The 26,463-nt window shown below is 53.1% G+C and overlaps 2 protein-coding genes across 4 annotated transcripts in view; both read left to right on the top strand.

Moving 5' to 3' along the window:
• Positions 1-9,406, top strand: part of PPP1R18 (protein phosphatase 1 regulatory subunit 18) — a 10,577-nt gene extending 1,171 nt beyond the window's left edge. The window contains exons 2-4 of one of the 2 annotated variants that reach the window (XM_040644959.1): positions 2,378-3,493; positions 7,649-7,859; positions 8,516-9,406. In XM_040644959.1, the coding sequence (XP_040500893.1) occupies positions 2,378-3,493; positions 7,649-7,859; positions 8,516-8,535 (1,347 nt within the window). In that variant the 3' untranslated portion in view covers positions 8,536-9,406. Of the gene's footprint in view, positions 1-1,230; positions 3,494-7,648; positions 7,860-8,515 lie in introns of those variants that run through there. The other variant, XM_040644958.1, reaches the window with a different exon arrangement.
• Positions 9,407-11,265: 1,859 nt separating this feature from the next.
• Positions 11,266-26,289, top strand: DHX16 (DEAH-box helicase 16). 2 transcript variants are annotated; one of them, XM_008692909.2, is made up of 20 exons: positions 11,276-11,705; positions 12,864-13,111; positions 13,208-13,370; positions 13,675-13,731; positions 17,157-17,411; positions 17,585-17,788; positions 17,866-18,057; positions 18,929-19,039; positions 19,211-19,326; positions 20,882-21,092; positions 21,286-21,384; positions 21,494-21,646; positions 23,074-23,214; positions 23,386-23,548; positions 23,651-23,769; positions 23,883-23,950; positions 24,695-24,857; positions 24,952-25,113; positions 25,406-25,579; positions 26,067-26,289. In XM_008692909.2, the coding sequence occupies exons 1-20, from the start codon at positions 11,298-11,300 to the stop codon at positions 26,193-26,195; spliced, it is 3,336 nt and encodes a 1,111-aa protein (XP_008691131.2). In that variant the 5' UTR covers positions 11,276-11,297; the 3' UTR covers positions 26,196-26,289. The 2 variants fall into 2 exon arrangements, with proteins under 2 accessions (XP_040500894.1, XP_008691131.2); XM_040644960.1 differs by lacking the exons at positions 24,952-25,113; positions 25,406-25,579; positions 26,067-26,289 and having other exon boundaries at positions 11,266-11,705; positions 23,651-23,774; positions 24,695-24,835.
• Positions 26,290-26,463: the final 174 nt, after the last annotated feature.

The following is a 26,463-nucleotide window of genomic DNA, read 5'->3' on the forward strand; positions in this document are numbered from 1 at the left end:
ACTCACCCCCATCTCCCCAGAGTGGCCCAGTCCCCCTTCCTCCAAATCCCTCAGTTTCCCTCGCTGCAGACCAGGGGACCCATGGGAGACAGGTGGAGGCTGAAGAGTGGGGCAGCGGCTCTGGCGGGGGAGCCAGTTTCCATAGCCGTTGGCTTCTGAGTACCTCTCCTGCCGCCCCGCTCTCACGGGCCCACCACAGCCTGGTGGCCGCCCTGGACCCCGCGGTAACAAAGGCTGGCCGGGGGAGGCAAAAGCGTGGGGAGGAGCGGCAGGAGATGGGAAGGGCGGGCCCGGCTGTAGCAGCTGCTGCTTCCTCTCCAAGTCCCTCGAGGGACCTGAGTCACGGGCGGCTGCCTTGGGTCGGCGAGCTCGGGGCGAGGGTCTGGACACCTGGGTTCTCCAAGGCTACCGAGAGGGAGCGGGGCGTGGTCCGTGGGGACGGAAATCGAGGGCCAGGGGTTGCGGCGGGAAACGGGGAGTCGCGAGCCTAGTCCCACGCGGGGTCTCTGGAGCGAGGCCCCGCCCCTCGGGCCCCGCCCCGCGCCCCCTTCCCTCTCCCTATTGTCCTCAGACAAAGCGGTCGCCACCCCCCGCTCGGCCCCCAGGTCTCTGTCTCCGTCCCTCCTCCTCGACTCCCCCTTTCCCTCCTCCCCCTCTCCTTCCCTCCTCCTCTCCTTCCCTCCTCCCCCCCGGCCCTGTCTCCGGATCTCCCTCGGTCCCACTCTCCTCCTCTTCCTCTCTCCTCCTCCCTCCGGACGCCAGGCTCCTCCGCACCCCCTCCCCTGGGAGCCCCGCTGGCTTGTGAGTTGACTGAGGGGCTTCAGACTTGGGGAGGGGGTGTCTCCTGTCTCCCGTCCCCGGCCCGAACCTTGGGCTGTCTCCTCTTTGTGCCGAGATTGCCTGTCCGGGCAGTCCGAGCTGGGTGGGAATGGCCGGCTATGCCAGGGCTCCCTGAGAGACCCGGGCACAGGGCTGGCAGGCTCGGGACAGCAGAGCCGTGGAGTGGCTCGTCCGCACGCCAAGGTCCCGGCCCGGCCGGTGGGAGAGGCAGGCGGTGGGGACGGGACGGGGTGGGGGTGGACGCCGGGGTTCTGGGAACGTGCTGGCAGCGCAGACACCCGGGTTCCGAAAGTCCCCAAGGGAGGGTATTTCCCCCGAGCTGCCTGGGGGCGGAGTGCCGGGTGGCGGCTGGGGGGCCGGAGAGGCGTGGCCGGAGCCGAGCTGGGAGGGGAGCCGGGACCTCCCGGGCCCGCGCTGAGACGCGCCCGGCGGCTCCCGCGGAGCTCCATTTCCCCTCTGCCCCCCGCTTCCCCTGCTCCCCTAGACCTCTCCACTCCCCGCCCCTCCTCACCTCCCCGACACCCCCTCGGGTCCCACCACCTCCTCTCGGGCGGGATTCCCTGACCTCCCTTCACTCTAACCGCCTCTGGGGTAACGGTGGGGAAACCTCGCCTGAACCCTACCCCCCTTACCCCCGGCCACTCTTTTCTCTCTCCTCTCTCATTCCGACTTCTTTTTCCGCCTTTCTCTCCTCTCACATCCTTGGGACTGTCTCTGATACCGTTAACCCTGCACTGCCAAATCTGACTCCTGCCTCTTTGCCCCGAATCTCTATTCTTCCTCTCAGGGCCACGACCCCACCCCCACTTGGCCCACAGCCTTTTTACTTTCTGTTTTCCCCTTTCTTTGCCCTCCATCTTCTCATTCTTTCCCTCCGTCTTTACCCTCAGCTCCTGTGCCCATCTCTGTGTCCTACCTCTCCCCCTCCACTTCCTCTCCCCCCCACCCCCAGTCTCACCCCCTGGGCCTCTGGAGCCTCTCTTTCCCTTTCTCTGGCCCCAGCACTCCCCACCCTCGCCTCAGCGCGACCATGGCCACCATCCCAGACTGGAAGCTTCAGCTGCTAGCCCGGCGACGGCAGGAGGAGGCAGCCCTTCGTGGACGGGAGAAGGCAGAGCGAGAGCGTCTGTCCCAGATGCCAGCCTGGAAGCGGGGGCTCCTGGAGCGCCGCAGGGCCAAGCTTGGTCTGTCTCCTGGAGAACCTAGCCCTGCACCTGGGACTACAGAGGCTGGACCTCCAGACCCAGATGAGTCGGCCGTCCTCCTAGAGGCCATTGGGCCGGTGCACCAGAACCGATTCATTCGGCAGGAGCGCCAGCAGCAGCAGCAGCAGCAGCAGCAGCGGAATGAAGAGTTACTTGCAGAGAGAAGGCCTGGGCCTTTGGAGGCCCGGGAGCGAAGACCCAGCCCTGGGGAGATGCGGGATCAGAGCCCCAAGGGAAGAGAGTCAAAAGAAGAGCGGCTCAGTCCCAGGGAGGCCAGAGAGAGGAGGTTGGGGATAGGGGGAACCCAAGAGTTGAGCCCCAGGCCTTCAGAGGCTTGGGACTGGAGGCAGAGCCCAGGAGAGGCTGGAGACAGGAGCTCCAGACTGTCAGAGGCCCGGAAATGGAGGCTGAGCCCCGGAGAAACTCCAGAGTGGACTCTGAGACTGGTAGAGCCTGGAGAACAAAGCCCCAGGAGAAAAGAGGTGGTGGAAAGTAGACTGAGCCCAGGAGAGTCTGACAACCAGAAGTTGGGGCTGACAGAGTCCCATAAATGGAGGCCTGACTCTGGAGAGTCTCAGGAACAGAGTTTGGTACAACCGGAGGCATCAGAGTGGAGGCTGAGCTCAGAAGAAGAAAGAAAAGACTGTTCAGAGGAATGTGGGAGAAAAGAAGAGAGACCAGTTCCAAGACTGGCCTCAGAAGAGATTACAGAGCGGTCAGAGACCCTGACAAGGGAGGCTCCAGACAGCAGCTCCGGAGAAGTGGAGGCAGCAGAGCAAAGGCCCAGCTCTGTGGAGGATGGTGAGAGGGGCCTGAGGCTGACAGAAGGATGGAAATGGACCCTGAACTCTGGAAAAGTTCGAGAATGGACACCCAGGGACACAGAGACTCAAACTCAGAAACCAGTCCCCCCAGACTCTGCTGAGAAGTATCTGGGGCCTCCTGGTACCGAGGCTGGAGAAGGGGAGGCTGAGAAGGAGAAGGCGGGGGCTCAGGGCAGGCCTCTGAGAACCCTGCAGAACTACAGCTCTGTGCCCTCCCCCTTCCCACCAGAGGACGCTGGGACTGGAGGCTCTAGAAGGCAGGAAGAGGAAGCAGTGGATCTGCGGCCCCCACCAGCGGCCCCTCTGTCTCCCCCACCCCCAGCCCCACCTGCCCCCCAGGCCCCTGGGGATCCCCTCATGAACCGTCTGTTCTATGGGGTGAAGGCAGGGCCAGGGGTGGGGGCCCCTCGCCGCAGTGGACACACCTTCACAGTCAACCCCCGGCGCTCCGTGCCCCCTGTAGCCCCCCCCACTCCCGCCACCCCAGCCGCAGCTGATGCGGCAGTCCCTGGAGCTGGCAAGAAGCGGTACCCGACTGCCGAGGAGATCTTGGTTCTGGGGGGCTACCTCCGACTCAGCCGCAGCTGCCTCGTCAAGGGGTCCCCTGAAAGGCACCACAAACAGGTAGGGAGCAGCCAAGCCAGACTTCTCCGAAGCCCGCTCTTCTGTTCTCTCTGGCCTCCTTTCTTCTTTATATCCCGGTGTTCTTGCTCTCCTCTACTCTTCCTTGTTAATTCCTGCCACCACCCTTCCTCCTCCACACACACCCTTCCTCCTTGTAGAGCTCTTTTTCCATTCATTCCCAAGCCCCAGGATCCTGCCCCAAATCAAGTGCTGTCCCTGGGTGTGTCTCACAGGGTGTGCCCAGGCTGCTCGCTTCATTCCCTCAGGCTCTGGGTCCATCTTCCTCACCACCACCCCCCCCCCCCCGCCACCCCATTTCTTCCCTTCCTTCCTTTCCTCTGAGTCTGTGACCCAGCCCTTCTGGTGGGAGCCCTGAGCCAGGGCTGCAGCCTAGACTCTCTGAGAGCAGGGTCATCAGGTTGACGGCACTCACAGCCTTCCAGGGAGTGGATGTTGGGGCAGGAAGCCTGAAGAGGCACAGGGGGTGGCTTTGGGGTTCGAGGGAGAGATGACAGGGAGAAGTGAGTGGAGGAAGGTCTCAGTCCCAAGTCAGAGGGGGCAGAGCTGAATGAGGGGACGTCCTAGGGTGGGGGTGGGGGATGGAATAGCGCTGGAGAGCAGAGAGAAGACTTCTGAACCCTGAGTCTGCTCCATGGGAGAGGCGCACACAGAGGCCATTTGAAGTGGGTGACCTCAGGGTTGCACACCCCCAGCTGGGCCACTGCTTTAGACAGTGCTCCCTTCTCTCTTGGGACAAGAAAAGCTTTCTCTTCTTCCAAAATACCCCCGCTCCTTACTCCCCTTCTTCCTTCCTCCCTGGGCTTCCCCTCCCTCCCCAGGACTGGCTCAGCAGTTGGTTTTCCCCATTTTCCCCTCTCTTCCTGCTGCCCTGGCCTCTCCCTCCCTTTGGGGTAGCAAAAGAGAGAAGTGAATTTGGAGGCACTGTGCTGAGAGCAGGGAATACAATGGGCGTTGGGGACAGGGGTGGGGGCTGAGGCCAGCAGAGGGTCAGAGGTTAAAACTGGAAAAAGGACAAAGTGCAGTAAGTGGGAGCAGCCAGGCTTCTTGCTCTGGCTTCAGCCCAACCCCTTCCTTACACACCAACCAGTTTTCAGATTGAAAATCTCTAAGGAGAGAGAGGTCCCTTCACCTAACCCATCTCCCCAGAGACTGGGAAGCCCTTCCTAGTCTCCAGTCCTCATCTCATCTGACATCCTCAGATTTGGTTTTCTTGTGTGTCCTCTGTCAGTGGGAAACCACAGGGACCAAAGACCCAGATTGAGCTTGTGGGTCACTTGATCCCCCAATTCATCTTCATGTGAAACTCAAGCTCCCATCCCTGAGCCATGGTACCTGAGTCTCTCCTAGCACCCTGACTGCTACCAGCCCCTTCCCCTTTGGGCTGGGCAGATGTAAGGAGGTAGGTCAGGGACTGCCAGGATGAGGTGTTCAGACAAGTCACGTCCTATTGAGGTTGGCCTGTGCCTTTGGGGAGGAAGAGCAGAGGGAGGCATGAAGTTTGGGGCCCAAAGCTGGGGACCATATGAGTGCAGGGCAGGACCTGTGATAGTGACCCTACCTAGGTCAGGGAGTAGGGGAGCCGGAAGCAGATCACCCAAACAGGAAGCCTGGGGTGGGGGCCGGAAGGCTGGTAGGGCTGAGTGGGGAACCACTGGGCCCTGGGCCTGCCAGAACTGCTCAGGATGTGGTGAGAGAATAAGGAAGCCCTGGCTGCTCTGGGGGTGGGGGTGGGGAGAAGCAGCACAGAGTTTTCTAGACCCAGACACCTCCCCCTCCACCCTGTCTCAGACCTCCTTCCCTCTCTCTGCACCCTGCTCAGCAAGGACTAGCATGCCTTGTCACAGCTCTGACCCAACCCATTTGCTTGGGGACCAGAGAACCGCCTCCCCCTTCCCTAAATAACTTCTGTTTGCAAGCTAATGCCATCAAACATATCCTTGCCATGGGAGAGAAATCCCAGCCCTGCCCTATGGCTAATGCCCTTCCCGAGCCCCTTCCAGCTGAGAGATGGGCTCCTCCCCTCTCTGGCCCCCTTGAGACTTTATATAGCTGATGGGAGAGGAGCAAGTGAGTCACACCCCTCTGTCTCCCATCTCCCCCACCCCCAACTCCCATGCAGGCCGTGCATTCCTGAGAAGCCCAGTCAGAAGTTGGGGCGAGGGTGAGGGGTGGGGGCTGGGGGGGGTGGTGGTGAGGAGAGAAGCAGGGTTGGGGAAGAAAGACAAACATGACTGAGAGCAAATAAAATGAATCCTTTTTCAGAGCGGCTAATTGACTATGGAGCTTGTTATCCCAAAAGGGGATGTGAAGAGAAAACAAATGGGTCCCCAGAAGTTTGGGTAAATCTGTCAGTAACAGAACCAGAAGTGGTCCCTTTTGAAAAGCTGGGATGTAAGGGGTCTGGTTGCTGTCACTCATTTCTACCAGCAGTTCCACAGACAGACTGTGTACCTCCCACATCGTTCCCCAGTGTTGAGTCTCTGTGGGGACCACATCTGCGGTCTGGACCAACCCTTCCTTATTCACTGTAGCAACTTTCATGCTCTTATGGGCAGCAGACACAAGATCACAAATAAGTAAATTCTCTGGCACGTTAGAAGGTGGTAAATGATTATGGGGAAAAAATTAGAACAGGGTAAGTGGAACCTTGAGGGCCAGAAAGCTGGGGGAGTGAATATGAACTTTAAATAGGGGGACTGGGAGACAGAGAGCCATGGGGATATTTGGGGGAAGAATGTTCCAGGTAGAAGGAATAGCCAGTGCGAAGGCCCCAAGATGGGACTGTCCCTGGTAGACTTTGAGGAACCTTGACCAGGGTGGCCAGAGCGGGAGCAGATGCCTGAGAGGTGAGGTGGGGCATGGCGCAGTGGGAATACGCTGTGGGCCTTAGTCGGGCTCTGGCTTTTCCTCCCAGTGAGATGAGGAGCCATGCATGGCTTGGAGCCAAGGAGTCTCAGAGTTCCGGCTTCCCTTGGGGACCCAGGTTGCACATTCCATACAGCCCTTAGCATCCACCTGCCCAGCCACCCTCCTGGCTTCTCTCTTCTCACACTCCAGCCCATGTGGAGATGCAAGGATGCAGGGCCCAAGCCCTGAATTTCCCAAACAGGTGCCTGGAAAGGCCTGAGTAGATCATCTGGACCGTTCCAAGTAGTTCACATGGAATCCTCCTGTTTGTCTCCTTAATCGCTTTGGCTCCCAGAGTTAATCCCACTCTGCCCCGGCCCCCCTGAGCTTCTTAAAAGGGCAAAGGGGAAGGGTAGAAAGGCAGTAAGAAAGCTGGGGCTCGCCTGCTCTTGGGACAGTGTGTTTGTGGATTTTCTGCCCCCTCCAGATCCCCTCTGGCCTTTTGACTCTGTCTCTGCCTGCCTCTCCTGGTACATTCTCCACCCCAACCTGTGTTTGCATGGACTTTCCTCTCTGCCCTGTCACCTCCCCCAGCTGTACCTCGCAGGGACTCAAGGGCCCATCTCCCCTGTGTGTTAGGGGAGGGTCTTGTTTCCTCTGGGCCTTTTGGTTGGTCTCTTCTTCCCTCCCAGGCCCCAGCCCCACTTTGTTGTAGGTCCACTCCAGCTATAGAAGGGTGAGGGAAGTAGGAGGGCGCAGGTGTCCAGGGTCCTGGGTTTCCCAGGAACTTCAAGGGGCTGAGGGTGTGGAAACCAATGTACTTGGCATTGCTTTTGACTGGGACTCCCTCCAGCCAGCTGTTTCCTGCCAGCTCAAACTTCCCTTCTCCTCCAGGAAGCCTTCCTGGTTGCCCTTACGATGCCCAAAGAGTCAGTTCTGATTACAGGAGTCATCTCCAAGTATTTTCTTTTTTTTTTTTTTTACCCTTCCACCACCCACAGTGGAAAGAGTAGGGACCGGAGTCCTGTATGACTCCCTTCTGCCACCTGCCAAATCTCAGGCCGAAGTCTGATGTTTTGGAAATACGATATGATAGGAGAGGGACATTCTGGGATTGGAGAGCCTGTATCAAAAGGAAAACTGGACCCGTGGGTCCCAGAGTGGATGCGGAGGGCAGAGTCAGCAGGGTGCCCAAATCCAGCTCCCCTGCCCACCTTGCACGTGCTCCCCTGGGAGCCAGCTTCCTTGGGCTAAACTCGGGGCCTCCCCTTTCTCTCCCACTCTCAGCTCAAGATCTCCTTCAGCGAGACAGCACTGGAGACCACGTACCAATACCCCTCCGAGAGTTCGGTGCTGGAGGAGTTGGGCCCGGAGCCTGAGGCTCCCAGCGCCCCCAGCCCCACGGCGGCCCAACCCGACGACGACGACGAGGAGGAAGAGTTGCTGCTGCTGCAGCGGGAGCTCCAGGGCGGGCTGCGCACCAAGGCCCTGATTGTGGGTGAGCGGAGGCGCCGCCTGTCCGATGGCACCCCCTGGTGTTCCCAGCGGGCACTGCGGTCCAGGAGGGAAGGGGAGGAATTAATGAATATGTGGCTTAGAAGAGACTTGACAGGACCTCTAGCCCTACCTGCTCCTTTACAAATGGGGAAATCGAGGTCTTGGGAAGTGAAGTGCACAAGGGGTCTCCAGATTTCAAAATCAGGACTCTTTCTGAGAGCTCTAGTGTGGTTAAAAACACAGGGTTTGGGTCAGACAGGCCTGCATTTGAATTCCATCTTGTTTCTTACCTGTGGTGTATGTAACCTCCAGGAAATCACCTGACTTCTGGCCTCCATTTATTAATTATGAAATGGGGTTGATAATAAACACCTCCTGGGGTTTACTGAGAGGGTTCAGTAATTTTTATGAAGCACCTTGGAACTATGGCTGGATATCAAATTACTTAGCCTGATCTGGGGTCATCGTGTGATTAAACGAGTTGTAAGAATGCCTGGCGCAGAAGGCAAGCTAAATGAGCGATGACTGCTGTTACTGTAGCAGCAAGCACTCGGCATGAAGACAGTATCAGACATGTTCAGTGTGGAGATTAACTGGGGCGGGTGGGTGGCAGAGGCCCTCACTCATTGTCTACCATTATTGCCTCCTCTCCCACAGATGAGTCCTGCCGGAGGTGACCGTCTTTCAACATAGGGTCTATACACCCCTTTCCCAGAACTGAAGATCCTGGAGCCCAGAAGATGGAGAACAGAGAGACCCTGAAAATAAGTTTGGCAGGGAAGGGCAACCAGCATCTTCCAACTTGCTTTCCTCATCCTGTTTATGGGGGCAGAGCTAGTCACCCAGTTTCCACCCTCACCAAAGGTCCCTGGTTTGAGTGTGTCAGACGTGCTGGGGGCATCCTAGGTGATTCAGAAGTGAGCATCGAGTCCTGAGGAAGATCCCAGCACTCACGGGGCTGGAGGTGGGCCACCTCCATCTCCATGGGCAGGGTGTACTCTCCCTTCAGCCTCCCTTGACTCCCCACCACCGCCTGGGGGCCCTTAGGATTTAACCACTCATCCTGGGCAGCCTGCCCCCACTCCATTCACAGGCCCCTTTCCTTCCTATTCCTTAGGCCACTGCCCCTTTGTTTATGCCTCCTGCCTCCTCTCTTCACCACCAGCCTGGTTTACAAACCCCATTAGCTCCCAGCCCCACCTGCCAAAGTCCCAGGTTTACAATCACACCTACTTGTCGAGTCCGTGTGGAACCCTCTCCCCTGTCCCTGGCAGTGGCCTCACTGGGGGCGTGGCTGCCTCCACTTTTGCTCAGTATTACTGTACCTCAGTTTTCCCCAAGAAGGAAGGCTGGGAATCTTAACCCTGTACCCCCATCTAGTTATTTAATTCTGTTCCTCCTAGTGGTTCACAACTGAATTGAATTGCAAGGGTGAGGGGTGACTAACAAGGCACCTCAATTCTTCTCCCCCATTTCTCCTTCCTTATCAATTGCCTGTTTGTTTGTCTATTTTTTAAGTTTTCCATAATAAAATGGAGATCTCTCCAACTCTCCCACTTTTCCTTATTTTGGAAAAAAGTGCTGTGGGGATGGTGTGTGCTTCTCATCCCAAGCCTCTCCCATCTTCCTATTGGCCATGAAGAGGTAGTAGCCAGGGCTCCGGGAGGGAAAAATGATGGAGATGGAACAGAAACTCAGCGTTGACATGAAGAAAGGGCTCTGGGAGAGCCCCGTACCTGTTTCTCAAAGGACTGGCAGGAAAAGGACTGGTTTGAGGGAGGGTAGGAGGAATCCACTAAGCGGAAAGTGCCACAAGAGTAGACTATGTCAGTTGGGTTTAATGAAGCATCCTCACGCCTCACAAAATTATTCCTAGTACACTTGCAAAGTTATTACTAGAATGAATGACTGAACAAATATGTGAATAGATGAAAAGAGCTAAAATATTGGAAGCAGAGGGCACTCTGAATTCAAGGACTCCAGTATTTAGAAGCAGCCAGCTAGTTAGTGTATAACAACGGCTAACCTGGGGGCATTCACTCCAAGACTCAGGACCATAAATAATAAGTCTAAAACTGCTGCAAAATATAATGTAGGCACAGAAGTGCGGTTTCCTGAACAAGAGTCTCTGATAGACAATGGGTTTATATTCCTAAAGGCTTAATTAAGAACTATGGATAATTCATGGCTTTGTTCCCCAACTACAGTTAATTGAGAGATTTTCCATGTCAAAGAATTTCTTCTACAAATATGGCAGATCTGTAGTTTACTTATAAGGTCTTTTTTTTTTTTTTTTTTTTCAGTTTGCTAGGGTAGTAAAGACATGTTTGAGTAGTTACAGTCCTACCACTACAGGAGTTTTCTCAGCTTAGTCAGAGAGACTCCCTTTTACTAAATACAAAATAAATCAGACATATTGATCTTAAACATATACCAGTCTTTAATTTACTAGCAAAGGAACAAGAAGGTGTTAAAACAATGAGCCAGTTTAGAGAGGATATGAGTATGGAGGGAAACAATGCTTACGCTAGTAGCTAATTAGGTAAAGATCCTAATCAGTTATGACCCAAGAAACCAGAGAGGCAGGAAGCTCTGAGATGCCAGGGGTGCCCACAGTCCATCTCAGAAACAGAAAACAATGCATCTAAGAAGTCAGTGCTAAGGAGCTACCTATGGCTGTTGGGATAGCAATATTTCATTTCCCAACAGTAGTGTGTGATAAGTCCAATTACTCATAGAAGTATGAAGCGGGGTCGAACCGTCATCAGGTAAGCAGAGAATAAGGTAACAAGCCCAGCTTATTTTTGAATAAGCATCACCAGTGAATTAATCAAGCTGTTAGCAAAAACGCAGAACACAGTTTACACGTTCCTTAGTTTGGAGGGTTTTAAAAATAACTTTGAGAGCACAAAAAAAAAGGGAGGGCACCTTTGTTTTTCCCCCCAGATCCTGTTTCTTCCTGCTTGGAGGTCCTCGATTATGTCTAACGTGTATTCATTCCTGCCGCAGGTGCGCAGGTGCGGGTACTAGCAAAGGTTACTCCTAATCAGCATGGGCTAATCCTTCATCAGCATGGACCGAACCTTACAATTCGAACCTTACAATTTGAGATAGAATCTCCCACCAACACACACAAACCTTGCATTATTTTTGGCTCCATAGGACTTTCATGTTTTATTTATTGTGTATTTTGTCTTCCCGCCTCCCTTCAGTAAGGGATTTTTGTCTGATTAGTTCTTTGCCGTATCCCCAGCAACTAAAATTGTGCTTAGCACACAGCATTTGTTGAATCAATGAGTGAGCGAGGCATCCACAGACTGACCAGCAGAGGGCGACAGAGAGACTTAGTGGAAGCGGAAATAAAATATTTCACCCTGAGCTTCAGGGGCGGTTCCATGAGGTTTGAACTCGTTCGGCCACCGTAGTGCTTAGGCCGGACATGACCGACGGTTTCCGGTCTCCGCCGTCCGGGAAGACGGTTTTGGGCTGTAGGAAAGCGAGCCCTAAAGTCCTAAGGCAGGTCCTTTGCGGAACTCAAACTCGAGCCAGGCCTCCAGGCCTCCAGGCCTCCGACGGGCCCAGCCACCAGCGTGGCTACTCGAGACGGTTCAGGGCCAGAAACGGGGCAGCGTGGGTCACCATGGCGACGCCGGCTGGACTGGAGCGCTGGGTGCAGGACGAGCTGCATTCGGTGCTGGGGCTGAGCGAGCGGCACGTGGCCCAGTTCCTGATTGGTACCGCGCAGCGCAGCGCCTCGGCCGAGGAGTTTGTGCAGCGCCTGCGAGACACCGATACCCTGGACCTCAGCGGGCCGGCACGGGTCTTCGCCCTGAGGCTCTGGAACAAGGTGTCGAGAGGGGCGCGGCGGGGCCAGGCGTGGGAGCGGCGGGAGAGGAGGTGGAGCAGGGGAGGGGCCCAGGTTGTTTGTCCAGGTGAGGCTGGGCTAACTGTCCTTTCGGGAATTAAGTAAGCTCAGTTCACAAGCACCTGGCTTTTGTCCGTTGTCGCCCGGGTACTGTGCTAGGTGCTAGACGTCCAGCTCTGGGGAGAAGTTCAAAGAGGGTTAAGTGTTACAGAACAGTGTTTCTCGAACTTTAATATGCATGCGACTCATCCAGGACCCTTATTAAAATGCAGATTCCGATTAGGTAGTTTCGGGATGGGATCTTAGTTTTTGCATTTCTAACTAGTTTCCAGGTGAATCCGATGGTCGAGGCTATAGAAGAGATGTGTGAGAAGTGCTGTGGAAGGGCAGAAAAGGTTGGGGTAGTGATCAGGGGAAGCAGGCCCAAGGATTCCCCAAAATCTGTCTGGTAGAGAAGGAGGAAGGAATAAAGGTGTAAAGGTGAGGCCAGGACTTTGTATTTCTTGTCTTTGTATCTCTCCCACCTGACAGCACCTTACAGAACAGGTGCTTAGTAAGTATATGGAAGAGTGAAAGTGTTCAGCATGTTCGTTGAATGGCAGATAACCTGTTTAGTTGTCACGTATGGTGCCTGGCGGGAGATGAGTTTAGAACCTAAGTGGTATGAAGATAGGGACTTTATGTAAATCTGTTTAGCATGTATGCCTGGAATCTGGTACAGTGCCAAGCTTATGACAGGCCTCTGCAAACCAATCCTTGTAGCATATCAGTTCTTGCATAGGGATGACTTAGTCGTGGGGGAGAATAGAGGCTGAACAATTGAGAATTGGTTTTGAGAATGTAAAATAAACTCCGTGAGGGCAGGAATTGTTGTCTTTTGTTTATTCCCGTGTCCTTGGTCCCTGGCAAGTACCTGGTGCTTCAGACAGGCTTTAGTAAACGTTTGTTAAGTGAATGACAGCAAGGAGGTTCAGAAATTGAGAGGCCCAATTCAGGGAAATGAACATGGTGTGAAGCCATGGTGAAAAGAGACAACGAAGGCTGGTTTAAGATCAGGTCATTCCTTAAATTCAGAATGGGGCAAAGTAGGTTGGCGGAGATCAGGAGTTGCTCACATCCCATTATCTTCCCTTCTGGTAGGTACCACGGAAGGCATTGGTAGAAAAGCCAGCTCGGGTGGCCGAGCGAGAGGCCCGAGCCCTGCTGGAGAAGAACCGATCCTATAAGTTGCTGGAAGACAGTGAGGAGAGCAGCGAGGAGACTGTGGGCAGAGCTGGGAGCAGTCTCCAGAAGAAGCGTAAAAAACGGAAACACCTCAGGAAGAAATGTCAGGAGGAGGAAGAAGAAGAGGAGGAAGAGATTTCTGAGAAAGGGAAGAGAAAGACAGGGTAAATCAGAAGCAGGGTGAGAAAGGGTGGGACAGGGGATGAGGGGGTGATAAGCCTCCTTGGAGGCCTTATGTAATCCTTCGGGCTGGGCTGTAGGGGGAGTAAACAGCAGACTGAGAAGCCAGAGTCGGAGGATGAGTGGGAGCGGTCCGAGCGAGAGCGCCTTCAGGACCTGGAAGAACGTGATGCCTTCGCTGAGCGGGTTCGGCAGCGGGACAAGGATCGAACTCGCAATGTCCTGGAGCGGTCAGACAAGAAGGTGCATAGCAGCAGCGTGTTCTGTAAATCCCCAGAAAGATCCCTGGGTCAAATCTGAGGTTGGCTGTGATGGCAGAGACAGTGATCTCCATGAAGACCAGGATGGCCTCTGGTGACGGTCAGCTCTATCCTGGGTCCTCTGGCTATGGCGACCCTCTGCCAAACCTATAGCCCTAGAGAGCCCTCACTGAGAAGGGCCATTTCTTTATGCATTGGTATATCCGAATGATCCTTGTGATTCTAGAGGGGGAGTGGCTGTGGGAGATTTTGGCCTCACAGCCCTCCACTCTTGGTTTCTTCTCTAGGCTTATGAAGAGGCTCAGAAGCGCCTCAAGATGGCTGAGGAAGACCGGAAAGCCATGGTGAGCCCTAGTGCCCAGGAAGCCAACCATCAGAAGGAGAAAGGAAAAACTTTCTGATGAAGTGGTCTGGGGTAGGGAAAAAGGACACAAAGGAAGTACAGTGGGGATGCTGATGGGCTGTCAGGTCTGTGTTGACAGGAGCCTGCCAAGGACAACCTTAAGTTGTAGAGGGAAGGAAGCTGCCCACAAACCCTCTTACTCCTTAGGATCTGAATCACACAGTGTTCGGGAGGGAGATGTGCGCTTTCCCTGAGACTTAAGGAGATGTAATCAAAAGTCAGCTGGAACGTCCAAGGGGCTGGCTGGAGGACAGGGGCAGGGCAGCTGTCCCACTGCTGAGGTATGTGCTGTCCGGTCACCTTGGGCACACCCAATTCCAAATACCTTGCTGCCATCGAATTCCTCTATCCCAAACATGGTCTTGTGATCTTCCTCTAGTTTCCTGAGTTTCTTTTCTCTGAATGGGGACACAGCCCTTGTAATTCATGAACTGAACTTGTCATGGTGTGAGTTCTGGTAGGGTAGGTGGTTTTCCAAAGGCCTGGTCTTCCCAAGTAAGGTCACACTTTGGTTTCTCAAAAGAATTTTGAGACTCTTGATGCCCTAAAAATGGCTAGTGGAACTGAGGTCTCCCCTGACCAAGCTATCTCATGACCCACCCCGCAAAATGACTATGGTCAGAGACTTCTGAGATATCTGTCAGTATGGTTATAATGTTTTTATTTGCCAGAATTTGATTTTTCTTTCCTTTTCAATCATGAAAACTCCCAAGCAAACAGGAAAGTTGAGAGAGGAATATAATAAACACTCATAAAGTATTCAGATTCAGAAATGGCTAATATGTGTAGTATTTGCAAGGGCTGTGTAAGTGTGGGCTTTTTTTTTCTTTCTAAACTTTTAAAAGAGTTTAGACATCATGGCATTTTATCCCATCAGCACGTATTTCCTAAGAATGAAGACATTGTGCTCTAAAACCACAGCGCCATTGTCATCCCCCAGAAGATGAACAGTAATTCTCATGTATCAACGAGAAACCTGTCCACAATAAAATTTCCCCAGTTACCTGAAAACGTCTTTAGTAACTGCTCTTTCCAAACCAGAACCCTGTCAGGTTTCATGCATTGCATCTGGTGGTTCAGACTCTTATGTTTGTTTCCTATTCTCTCTCATCTTGTACCATGCCCCACATTCTGGGTTTATCTGACTCTTATTTTGTGGCGTTGAGTTCTTCTATGCCCTGTGTTCCCTTTAAAGTGGAAGTTGGGTCTAAATCTTGCCTCAACGCAGATTAAAAAGTTGTGACAGGAGCACTTCTTGGGTGGCGGTGTGCACTTCACATTACACCACATCGGGGGGACGCGCCGGCTGTATACCTGTTAGTGCAGGTAGCATTTCTGCCGGCAGCCGTTCATCTCATGGGTTTAGTATAACTATGACTAATCCTGTCCTAAGTCTGCTGTCTCACTGGGGATTGCAAAAGGCGATTTTTGGAGTCTGACATTCCTTCTACATTTATTGGCTAACCTTTTTATATGAAGAAGAGGTTTCAACAGTTAGGAATGAGCAGGGCGCCTGTGTGAGTCAGTTAAGCATCAGACTCTTGATTTCGGCTCAGGTCATGATCTCAGGGTGGTGAGATCCCCCCGGGCGCAGGGAGGAGTCCGCTTCTCTCCTTAACCCTTGTCTTCCCCATCCCCCACCCCCACTGCTTTCGTTTCGTGCTCAGCTCTCTCTCTCTCTAATAAATATATGTCTTTTTTTTTTTTTTTTTTAAGATTTTTTATTAGGGGGAGTGGGAGAGGAAGAAGCAGGCTCATAGCGGAAGAGCCTGATGTGGGACTCGATCCCCCAGCGCCGGGATCACGCCCTGAGCCGAAGGCAGATGCTTAACCGCTGTGCCACCCAGGCGCCCCTCTCTAATAAAGATATAAGTCTTAAAAACAAAAACAACCACACAACAGAGAAATGAGCTACAATTCCTTCTTAAAGTCAGGGCAAATGGGGCACCTAGGTGGTTCAGTCAGTTAAGCATCTGACTTGATTTCAGCTCAGCTTATGATCTCAGGGTTGGGAGATCGAGCCCCACGTCGGGGCTCTGAGCTCAGCACAGTGTCTGCTTGATATTCTCTCTCTCCCTCTGCACCTCCCCACTCACGCTCTCTCTCTGTCTCTAAAAAATAAATAATAAATAAATCTTAAAAGAAGAAGCCTCACTGGTAACAAAAGCTTTTTTCCCATTTTTTGTGTGTATATGTGTCACATTGGTCTCATGAATTTTTATTTCTCAATATTTTACAGTTGCATATCATTTTTCTTTTTGATACTCCAGTTGCTCTGAGTTAGGTTTTTTTTTTGTTGTTATTTATTTTTTTTTAGTAATCTCTACACCCAATGAGGGGCTCGTACTCAGGACCCCGAGATCAAAAGTTGCATGCTCTTCTGACTGAGCCATCCAGGTGCCCCTGAAATTGCCCTGGTTTTTTGCCCGTATTTTAAAAGAACATCCATCTGCTTCCCCCATCAGGTTGAAAGAGTATTTGATTGTGGTGCTCAGATTAGATCATGAGCATAAACTCCTTTTAAGTCTTCACAGAACAAACAAGAAAAGCCAAGCAATTAAATAGAATTGGGGCCCTCGAGGAGAGGGCTTGATGAGGTTTTGCCACCACAGAAGAGGAGAAGGTTTTGATCACAGGGAAGACGGTGTTGCCACAGTGGGAGGGCTCATGGGGAGAGCTGAGAAAGGCCTTAAGGATGTTGCCAGTCTTTTACTGTCATCCATAATGTGCCCTGAAAAGGTCTTGTCAAAGGAAACACGTAGAAGCCAGATGACACATCGTACGAGGCGGGGAGAGGGTAGTCCCAGAGGCTAAGCGTTTCTGATTACATCTTGCCTTACAGAAACACTCTCGGATGCTGTACTTCCAGGGTTTTTGTATATAGTGTGTATTGCCCCTTTTCCCAAACTATGGTCATTTGATTTCAGACCAGGGAGCTTCTCATTGAGGCTGAAGATTACCTCCTGTTGGCGCATCCAGTGGTTTCTAGTAGTCTCACTTGTTTTCAGATTGACCTGTGCTTCGAAAGGCTTTTATTAATCCTTTTGTTTTCCTCCTTTCCACTAAGTCGAATAAAACAGTAAGAATAAAATCTAAAATATTCAAATAATTGCCCTAGTGTATCTGTGCTGACAAAAGATGGTGAGGCTGTCCAGAAGGCCCTTCCGGCTGGACTGTGCTGCTAGAAGATAGTGTGTGGGGTCAGTGTGTGGCTTTCAGACAGGCCCAGCTTGGCCACACCATTACTCAGGTGGGACGCTGCCAAGGGACACTGCTGGCCTTTCAGGGGATTTGTCGCTCTTGCGGGTGGTAAGGAAAGGGGTTGCTGTTCCAGCGAGATAATTTGGCTGCCCTGTCCTAACCCAGGTCCCCGAGCTGCGGAAGAAATCCCGCCGAGAGTACTTGGCTAAGCGGGAACGAGAGAAGCTTGAGGACCTGGAGGCTGAGCTGGCTGATGAGGAGTTCCTTTTTGGGGATGTGGAGCTGAGCCGACATGAACGGCGGGAGCTCAAATATAAGCGGCGAGTTCGGGATCTGGCCCGAGAGTACCGGGCGGCTGGGGAGCAGGAGAAGCTGGAGGCCACCAATCGTTACCACATGCCCGAGGAGACCCGAGGCCAGGTGAGGCGAAGCAGAGTCCACTTTGGCCCTGGTCCCCAAGCTGAGGGGAGGGAAGTCTTCAGGGCCTTGGACAGTGCCTTGGCTGCCCCCTTCTTTGTCTTGCCCTTCCCAGTGGGTGGGGGTAGTGACTGGGAAGGGGGCATCTTCCGTCTTCACGTGTCCTTCTCCCGCAGCCGGCACGAGCTGTAGATCTGGTGGAGGAGGAGTCCGGCGCCCCTGGGGAGGAGCAGCGGCGCTGGGAGGAGGCCCGGCTGGGGGCAGCGTCCCTGAAGTTTGGGGCCCGAGATGCTGCCTCCCAGGAGCCCAAGTACCAGCTGGTGCTGGAGGAAGAGGAGACCATTGAGTTTGTCCGGGCCACTCAGCTCCAGGGCGATGAGGTGAGCAGGAGAACTCTGAGACACTCTAAGGAGGTCGGGAAGCCGGCCCTGAAGCTCGTGCCCCTCTTTCTCCTCAGGAGCCGTCAGGTCCACCGCCTCCAACCCAGGCCCAGCAGAAGGAGTCCATCCAGGCTGTCCGCCGCAGCCTCCCGGTGTTCCCCTTCCGCGAGGAGCTCCTGGCTGCTATTGCTGACCATCAGGTCCTCATCATCGAGGGTGAGACGGGCTCCGGGAAGACCACCCAGATCCCGCAGTATCTCTTTGAGGAGGTACAGTCATCCACACCCTCCAGGTTGCCGGGCTCCGACCCTTGACAAGCACAGTCCTGTCAGACCTCCTTTTACATGTTGTTTTGAGTAGTCGCTTACCTTCTCTGTCTTTAGTCATTTAGTCTTTTCCACTAAATTGGGAGTTTCTTAAGAATAAGGACAAACCCTTTTCATGTTTCTGTTCTCACTTCTGCCACTGTGTCTGTGTCTAGTTCCAACGTTCCTGTTGGAAAGACCTGTAGATGGATAGATGGTAGGCTGGGGACCTTCCCGCACCAACCAGCTCAGCCATGGCTCCTCTGCGAGAGCCAAAGAACAAGAAGTCGGAGGACTCAGTTTCCCGCTTTTTCACCTTCTTTTGTTCACCTTTGCTTCTGGGTCTGCCCCAGCTGGTCTGTCCTTCTCCAGCTCAAATCTAGCTGAGCCTGACTATGATTACCCAAAAGGCTGGGACTCTCAGGGCTGGGTGGGGATGCCCTTGAGGGCCCTAGGGTCTGCTGTCCTATATGTTTGCCCTGGTGGTGTGGTTTTCAGTTTCTGTCTGTTCCCTCCTTTCCCCCGCCCTGTTGTGCGTTTACACCTTCTTTCTCTGAATTATCTTGGGCTCCAGGAGCATATTTATTTATTTATTAAAGATTTTTATTTATTTGAGAGAGAGCAAGCATGCATGAGCGGGGCGGGGGGGCACAGAGGGAGAGGGAGAAGCAAGCTCCCCACTGAGTAGGGAGCCCTCTGTGGGACTCGATCCCAGGGCTCCCGGATCATGACCTGAGCTGAAGGCAGACACTTAACTGACTGAGCCACCCAGGTGTGCCCCCCCTCCCCCAGGAGCATATTTAGCAAAGGGAAAACCTCTTCTTTTGTCATTCAGGGTTATACAAAGAAAGGAATGAAGATTGCCTGCACCCAGCCCCGGAGAGTGGCAGCCATGAGTGTGGCTGCCCGGGTGGCCCGGGAGATGGGTGTGAAGCTTGGAAATGAGGTGAGATCTGTGGGGACTGAGGGGGGAGGGGAGCCTCTAGGGTCTGGGATGTAGCCCACACTGCACAGGGCTTCACACCACAGGTCCAGGCGCTGACCCCTCATCCCCTAGCCCTGCACTCCCTTCAGGGAGCACCAGCCCAATCTCGATCGCTAACGACCCCCTTGACAGGTTGGCTACAGCATCCGCTTTGAGGACTGCACGTCAGAGCGAACTGTCCTCCGCTACATGACAGACGGGATGCTCCTCCGGGAGTTCCTCTCTGAACCTGACCTTGCAAGTTACAGGTACACATAGGGTCCCCGTCTCCCATGAAAGAGCCACCGCCTTCTCTTCCATCCAGGCTACTGTCTTCCCCCCCCTTTAGCACCTTCCTGTAGCTCCTTTAATCTCTGGCCTTTCTCTCCTTTCTTCTCCAGTTAGTTTGGTGTTTATCTTCTAACTAGCGCACCAGTTCTTGAATCTTTATGGTGTGGACGGTCCTAGGACTGACCTGCAGGTGCATGGAGATGGGGTAGAAGAGACTGCAGAGAAATCCTTTCCTCCCTCCCCAATTGCTTCCAGAGTTTAGAAAACCCCAGGATGGTAGAGTGGTGCTGTAGAGACTTAAAAAGCCACATGAAGACCCTTTGAAGAAACTTAGAATGTTCAGCTTAGAGAGGAGAAACTCAGGGGAGACATCCTGGTTCCCTCTAAATATGGGAAGGGCTGTTACATGGACAAAGAAGTCAGATTTGTTTCACATGACTCCAGAGAGCGCAACTAGCAACCATGGGAGAGGTCATGGGGAGACAGTTGTCAGGGCAATACTAAGAAGCCAGAGCGGTGGAGATTGGAGGGGCTGTAGGTGTGCTGTGGCCCTCACTCTTAGGCCTTTGGCCCGGGTCTTGGAGTGGCTTGGTCTGTGAATAACGAGTTCTCAGTGCTGGTGTTGGCCAGGCAGGGCTTGGATGAACGTGAGTTTGGAAGAGAAGGGATCTGTGCCTGGCTGGTGCTGGGGTCAGGCCAGCCAAGCAGCATGTGCTTTCTCAAGTCTTAGGAAGCTGTGGAATTCTGGTCTTAGAAGATCACAAATGGAACAATAGGACAAATATGATTTGAGCCTTCACGTCCCTTGCAAAAATCTCAGAACCCATGGAAGGCTAGCCAATGCAAGAGTGTTTGGGGTGTAGGGTTTTCCCATCAAGCCAGCATGCTTTGTGGAACAGCTGAGGACTTCACCAGCATAGTCAGGGGTGAGCTCCTGCAGGCTTGGCTGTCACCTGGAAATCCAAAGACTTGAACAAGGATAAAGAAGACGTGGCACCCAGATAACTAGGGAGGAGACCAAGAATCGTGCAGAGATCTCTAAGGTTGGGGTAGAAAGGCTTACCTGGTCCCTCTCCCCAGAAGGAGGCGGTAGGGCCAACAGGGATGTCCAACAGCTCCTGGGCCGTTCAAATCATGGTTCATTCCCAGCCAGCCTGGGGAGCCCAGCCCTATTCGAAGAGGCCCTGCTCTCACTTTTTTCCCCCTTAAAACAGATACTCTTACTTCTGTTGACTGTAACCTGTAATTCTGACCCAGAGAGGATGTCTGACTGGTCCTGGCCTTGGCTTCCAGCCTCCAAATCTTGGCTGCTGTTGTCTTCTCAGGCTGGGAGAAGCTGCAGACTGTGGGGTCTTGGTCTTTTTTAACTTTCTGTTGGTCTTCCTTAACTGGGGTGATTGGCTTCTCTTTGGAACCCCCTCCTCCCACATTCACCTTTGGGCTCTTCGCTTCCCTCTGTGCCCTTGTCCAGGGGATCCTGTTGTCCTCTCCTGGCCAACTTCCTGGCTCACTGTTCCCCTGTTCTTTCCCCAGTGTGGTGATGGTAGATGAGGCGCATGAACGGACCCTACACACAGACATTCTTTTTGGGTTAATCAAAGATGTTGCTCGCTTCCGGCCTGAGCTGAAGGTCTTGGTGGCTTCAGCCACACTGGACACTGCCCGCTTTTCCACCTTCTTTGATGACGCCCCTGTCTTCCGAATCCCTGGACGCAGGTTTCCAGTTGACATCTTCTATACCAAGGTGCTCCCCTCAGGGAGGATGGGCTTAAATGTGAGGCAGCAAAGCTTGGGCCTTTGGAGAAGGTTGTCCCAAGGAGGGAAGGGGAAATGAAGAGTCCAAAGGGGAACTAGGATAAACTGGTTATTGAGCTGGGAGAAGAAGAAGTTTCCTAGACAGATGGCCTTCCTGTGACCCCTCTCCTCCTCATCCCTAGGCTCCGGAGGCTGACTACCTGGAAGCTTGTGTAGTGTCTGTGCTGCAGATCCATGTGACCCAGCCCCCTGGGGATATCCTGGTGTTCCTGACAGGACAGGTGTGAGACGCGGGAGGAGGGGTGACGATGTACCCCAGGGGAAGACAGAGCTGGCAGGTAGGCCTCTGTCACTCTGGGACCTGTGCTGCTCTTTCCGTCCCAAATCCAGGAGGAGATTGAGGCCGCCTGTGAGATGCTCCAGGATCGCTGCCGCCGCCTGGGCTCCAAAATCCGGGAGCTCTTGGTGTTACCCATTTATGCCAACCTGCCTTCTGACATGCAGGCTCGTATCTTCCAGCCCACGCCCCCTGGGGCACGAAAGGTCAGTTGGGGAAACCCACGTTCTTTACCCCTGTAGTTCACACAAGTAGTAGTGAACAAGAGAGTATGTGCCTGCCCTGTGCAGGGTGTGTCCTGGGCCCTGCTGCAGCCATGAGACTCCGTAGTAGTCCGTCTCTCCCCTCCAGAGCTGGAGAGAGAGGATGAATTCGGCATGAACCGAGACACAGCCGAATCCATGACCCGGTAAGTCAGCACTGTGGAGGCGCAGAGGAGAAGGGAGGTCCTTGCTGTGCTGAAAGATGGGATTTGATCTGGATCTTTAAGAAAAAAGGTAGGGAATTCCAGAGCAAGGCTTAAGGTATGTTTGAGGTCCGAGTGTAATCTGGAAGGTTGAGGGGATAAGTCACATGGTGAAAACAACTGGACTGAGATTAGGGAGGGCCTTTGATAGCAGGTGGAAGCATTTGGACTTCAGACGATTGGGTGGCAATCAGAGGGTTTTGAGCAAGATTGTAACTTCCATTCAGCAAATATTTAACAAGCTCCTCCCACATGCCAGGTACTGTTCTAGGGAATGAAGATACAATGATGAACAGAACAAAGTCCCTAGCCTCACAGAGCTTATGGTCTAACGTAAGTTAGGAGGCAGTGGGACACACACAATGCTGACTTGTGACCAATGCTGTGGAGAGGTACATGGGGAGATGGGGACTGACTCCAGGGGAGTGGGAGTGAGGAACGGCAGGTAGGTATTTCCTTGGGGTGTAGGGAAGGCCTCTCCTCCAGTAAGGGGAAAGGGAAGCTGAGGCCTGAACCCAGTGAGGGAGGGAACCAGGCTGATATGTGGGAGGTGAGCGTGTCCAGCAGAGGGAACAGCTCATGCGAAGGACCCGAGGGAGGAGTGTGTGCTCAGACCACCCAGGGAGCAGCAGTGTGCAGGAGTGGAGCGAGGGAGCCCGTAATGCCTGGAGGTGAGGTCAGAACGGTAGCCAGGGCTAGAGGACTCAGGGCCTCACAGGGCTTGAATGTGATCCTCAAGTAGGACGGGAAGCCATTGACCGACGGGGTTAGTGATGTGACAGGTTTACATTTTTAAAGGGCTATCTGGATGCCAGAATGATGCCAGATAAGGAGGTTCCAGGAGTAGAGGCAGGGAGACACATGCAGGAAGTCCTGGATGAGGATGAATGTGAAAGTGCTGGTGGATGGAGGCAGGGACCTGGACCTACTCTCCCATCTCTGAAAACAATTCTAACCCTTCTTCTCCCATTTCCTTTCCACATTATGTCCCTGTTCATCCCTAGTCTCCCTCACTCCTGCCTGGCCTTGTCCCCCTCTTCTGACTTTAGACGCTAATCCCCTCAGCTCCTGTCCCTATCTGCACCTGCTTCTCTAATCTCCCGGATTACTTTTTCTAGGGGACTTGGTGGGTGTGGTCCCCAGGTGACTCTGCACCCTCTCACGCAGGTGGTTGTGGCAACAAACATCGCTGAGACATCGCTCACCATCGAAGGCATCATTTATGTGCTGGATCCAGGGTTCTGTAAGCAGAAGAGCTACAACCCTCGCACGGGCATGGAATCCCTCACTGTCACACCCTGCAGCAAGGTCGGGCTCCAGCAGTGTCTCCGTGGGGAGGGTTCAACTCAGAAGCCTGTGGGAGCTTCTTAGAGGACAGGGAATAAGCAGCCTACATCCTTTCAGATTTCTTGCATAAATATTGCCCTTTCTCTTTTCCCTCTCCAGTTGTCAGCATGCCTGCCTCTCCTTTCTTTCCAGGCCTCAGCCAATCAGCGGGCCGGTCGGGCGGGTCGGGTGGCTGCCGGGAAGTGCTTCCGCCTGTATACTGCCTGGGCCTATCAGCACGAGCTGGAGGAAACCACTGTGCCGGAGATCCAGAGGACCAGCTTGGGCAATGTTGTGTTGCTGCTCAAGAGCTTAGGTTATTTGGGGTCCCCCAGTCCTCCTGAGAGAGGAGGGAGGCGGGGCTAGAGTCACTGATCCCTGCAGAGAAACTGTTCTACTCCCTCACATCTTTCTTCAGGGATCCATGACCTAATGCACTTCGATTTCCTGGACCCTCCACCATATGAGACCCTACTGCTGGCTTTGGAGCAACTGTATGCCCTGGGAGCCCTCAACCACCTTGGGGAGCTCACCACGGTGAGGTGGGAGGGCTGCATGGGCTGGGGCAGGATGAAGGGGTTGGGGTGACCTCTTGAGTGGCGAAGGGACACCTGAGGGAGGACTGGCCTCAACTCTTTTCCTCTCCTTAGTCTGGTCGAAAGATGGCAGAGCTACCAGTGGACCCCATGCTGTCTAAAATGATCCTGGCCTCTGAGAAGTAAGCACCGCACCCTACCTACCGCCACCCCCACCACTCTGGCCAGGCCCCCAGCACACAAACTGGCTATGCCTCCTTCTGTCTCTTGGGGCCATTTTTGTTACCTTGCTCTTTTTCCTCTTTTTCTCCCTACCGTATTGTTCTTTAACAAATAAGTTATTAGAAAACTCTTACTGCCCCTTTTGAGGCTCACAAGGGGCAGTAAGACACTTATCAAAAGAGTAAGATTGACAAACAAAATTTGGGGGCATGAATGGATGTGGAAGACTTAGCACCTGTGAGGAGTGTTGTGTGTGGGCTGGTTTGGGGACTTCCTCGTTCCTGAGGTTTTGGACTATAACATTTAGATGTAGTTGTGCAGGGACCACCTTTAAATGCCATTCGTCTGCCGTAGTTGAGGTCAGAGGTCATTACATGAATTCGAAGTGCTGTTTTTCCCTGATGCACGTCCTACGCACCTTCCTCCTGCAGAAGTCCTTCCTACCCTCAGAAGTCCCTGGTTTTCCTGCCCCGCCTTCCACAGATAGCCCTCCTCTGCTATTGTTCCATCTACAGCCCACCTCCTCGACACCTGTACTGCCATCACTGCCACCAAAATCTGTCCACTCTGATTTGTAGCCATTATCCCAATGGCAGTCTCCATGTGAGGACACATCTACACACAGTGATCACTTTGCCCCTTACCGCGTGTCTGTTCCTGTGTGTCTTCCTTTGAACCGTCCTGGTTTGCCCTTCCTTCCCCAGATATAGCTGTTCAGAAGAGATCCTGACGGTGGCTGCCATGCTGTCTGTCAACAACTCCATCTTCTACCGACCCAAGGACAAGGTTGTCCATGCTGACAATGCCCGTGTCAACTTTTTCCTCCCTGGTGGAGACCACCTGGTTCTGCTGAACGTTTATACACAGGTCACTGGGCTTGGGTGATAGAAATGAGGGAGGCACAAGGACTCTGGGTCTGCTGTATACTTAACTCCCACTTTTTTTTTAACCGTCCTTATAGTGGGCTGAGAGTGGTTACTCTTCCCAGTGGTGCTATGAGAACTTCGTACAGTTCAGATCAATGCGCCGAGCCCGGGACGTGCGGGAACAGCTGGAGGGGCTCTTGGAACGCGTGGAAGTTGGTCTCAGCTCTTGCCAGGGGGACTACATCCGGGTACGCAAGGTTAGTGTTTTTTTAGTCTACTGCTGTTCGCCACACTCCCTCATCTACAGAGCGAGCTGCTCTGGGGGCCCGCAGCAGTTCCTCCAGCCTGAGGCTATGCCCTCTTCCCCTGTGGAAGGTGGGCTCTTCTGTGCTTTCCTCCCCAGACCACTGAAGGGCCCTTCTCCGTGGGTTCTACATGCATTCCTTACCTTTCTAGTTCTCCAGAAGCCTGAACTAAAAAGGCAGTGAGTGCTTAGGGTCCATGGATGTGTGGCTTTCCTGTTAACTTTCTTTCCTGTCTGCCCCTCAGGCCATCACAGCTGGTTATTTCTACCACACGGCCCGGTTGACTCGTAGCGGCTATCGCACAGTCAAACAGCAGCAGACAGTGTTCATTCACCCCAACTCCTCACTCTTTGAGGAACAGCCACGCTGGCTGCTCTACCATGAACTTGTCTTGACCACCAAGGAGTTCATGAGACAGGTGAGGGGACCGTCCCCTGCCCAGGACGGTGAAGATGTGTGGGGAGGTGGGATCCTAGCAAGCTAAAAACCCGGGTTCAAGTTGCTGAGACCAACAGAGAAACAGGAGAACACATTGATTTAAGGTAGGATAAGATAGGAAGGCATCGACGAAGATCTAAGAACTGCATATTCATTCTGTGCGTATTTGAATGCCTGTTATCTTGGTGTTTTAGATGCTGGGGTGAGAATGGCAAACAAAGCAGATGTGGTCTCTGTCCTCAGTGTACTTTACAGTCTCTATGATCAGGTTGCTTAGGGACAGTTTACTGGGGATCCTGAATGACATGTAGCGGTGTCTGCCCTCGGGGTATATAGTGTTGGAGCCTGGCACCTTTCCCCTAGCCCTGCAGTCAAAGGTGGAAAAAAGAAATGTTTTTGATCACACATACATTAGAGTCTAGGTTGGAAAAAGGGGAACCCTGTTGATTTTTTCTCTCCTCTTGTAGGTATTGGAGATTGAGAGCAGTTGGCTTCTGGAGGTGGCTCCCCACTATTATAAGGCCAAGGAGCTAGAAGATCCCCATTCTAAGAAAATGCCAAAAAAAATAGGCAAGACTCGAGAAGAGCTAGGGTAAAGGGGAGGGGACACAAACAGAACCCAACACCAGCTCCTTTTCCTTCTGTAACATTATTTAATATCTATTTTTGGAATAAAGCTTGTGGGAACTTTTTTTTATTTATTTTTAAATTTTACTTTAATTTTTTAAAATTTATTTTTTATCTTTTTAAAAGATTTTATTTATTGAGAGAAAGGGAGAGAAAGCATTATTTTAAGTAGGCTCCATGCCCAGCATGGGGCTTGAACTCACGACCCCGAGATCAAGAGTCGTATGCTCTACTGAC

This window comes from Ursus maritimus, unplaced genomic scaffold (genome assembly GCF_017311325.1).
Source record: "Ursus maritimus isolate PB19 unplaced genomic scaffold, ASM1731132v1 scaffold_30, whole genome shotgun sequence".
Taxonomy (NCBI): domain Eukaryota; kingdom Metazoa; phylum Chordata; class Mammalia; order Carnivora; family Ursidae; genus Ursus; species Ursus maritimus.

Bases quoted from the DNA above. Each gene is read 5' to 3' on its own strand.
- DHX16 (XM_008692909.2), top strand. From the start codon at position 11,298: ATGACCGACGGTTTCCGGTCTCCGCCGTCCGGGAAGACGGTTTTGGGC. The intron at 21,093-21,285 runs GTGCTCCCCTCA...CCTCATCCCTAG, and splicing joins TTGACATCTTCTATACCAAG to GCTCCGGAGGCTGACTACCT. The intron at 24,858-24,951 runs GTCACTGGGCTT...CCGTCCTTATAG, and splicing joins TGCTGAACGTTTATACACAG to TGGGCTGAGAGTGGTTACTC.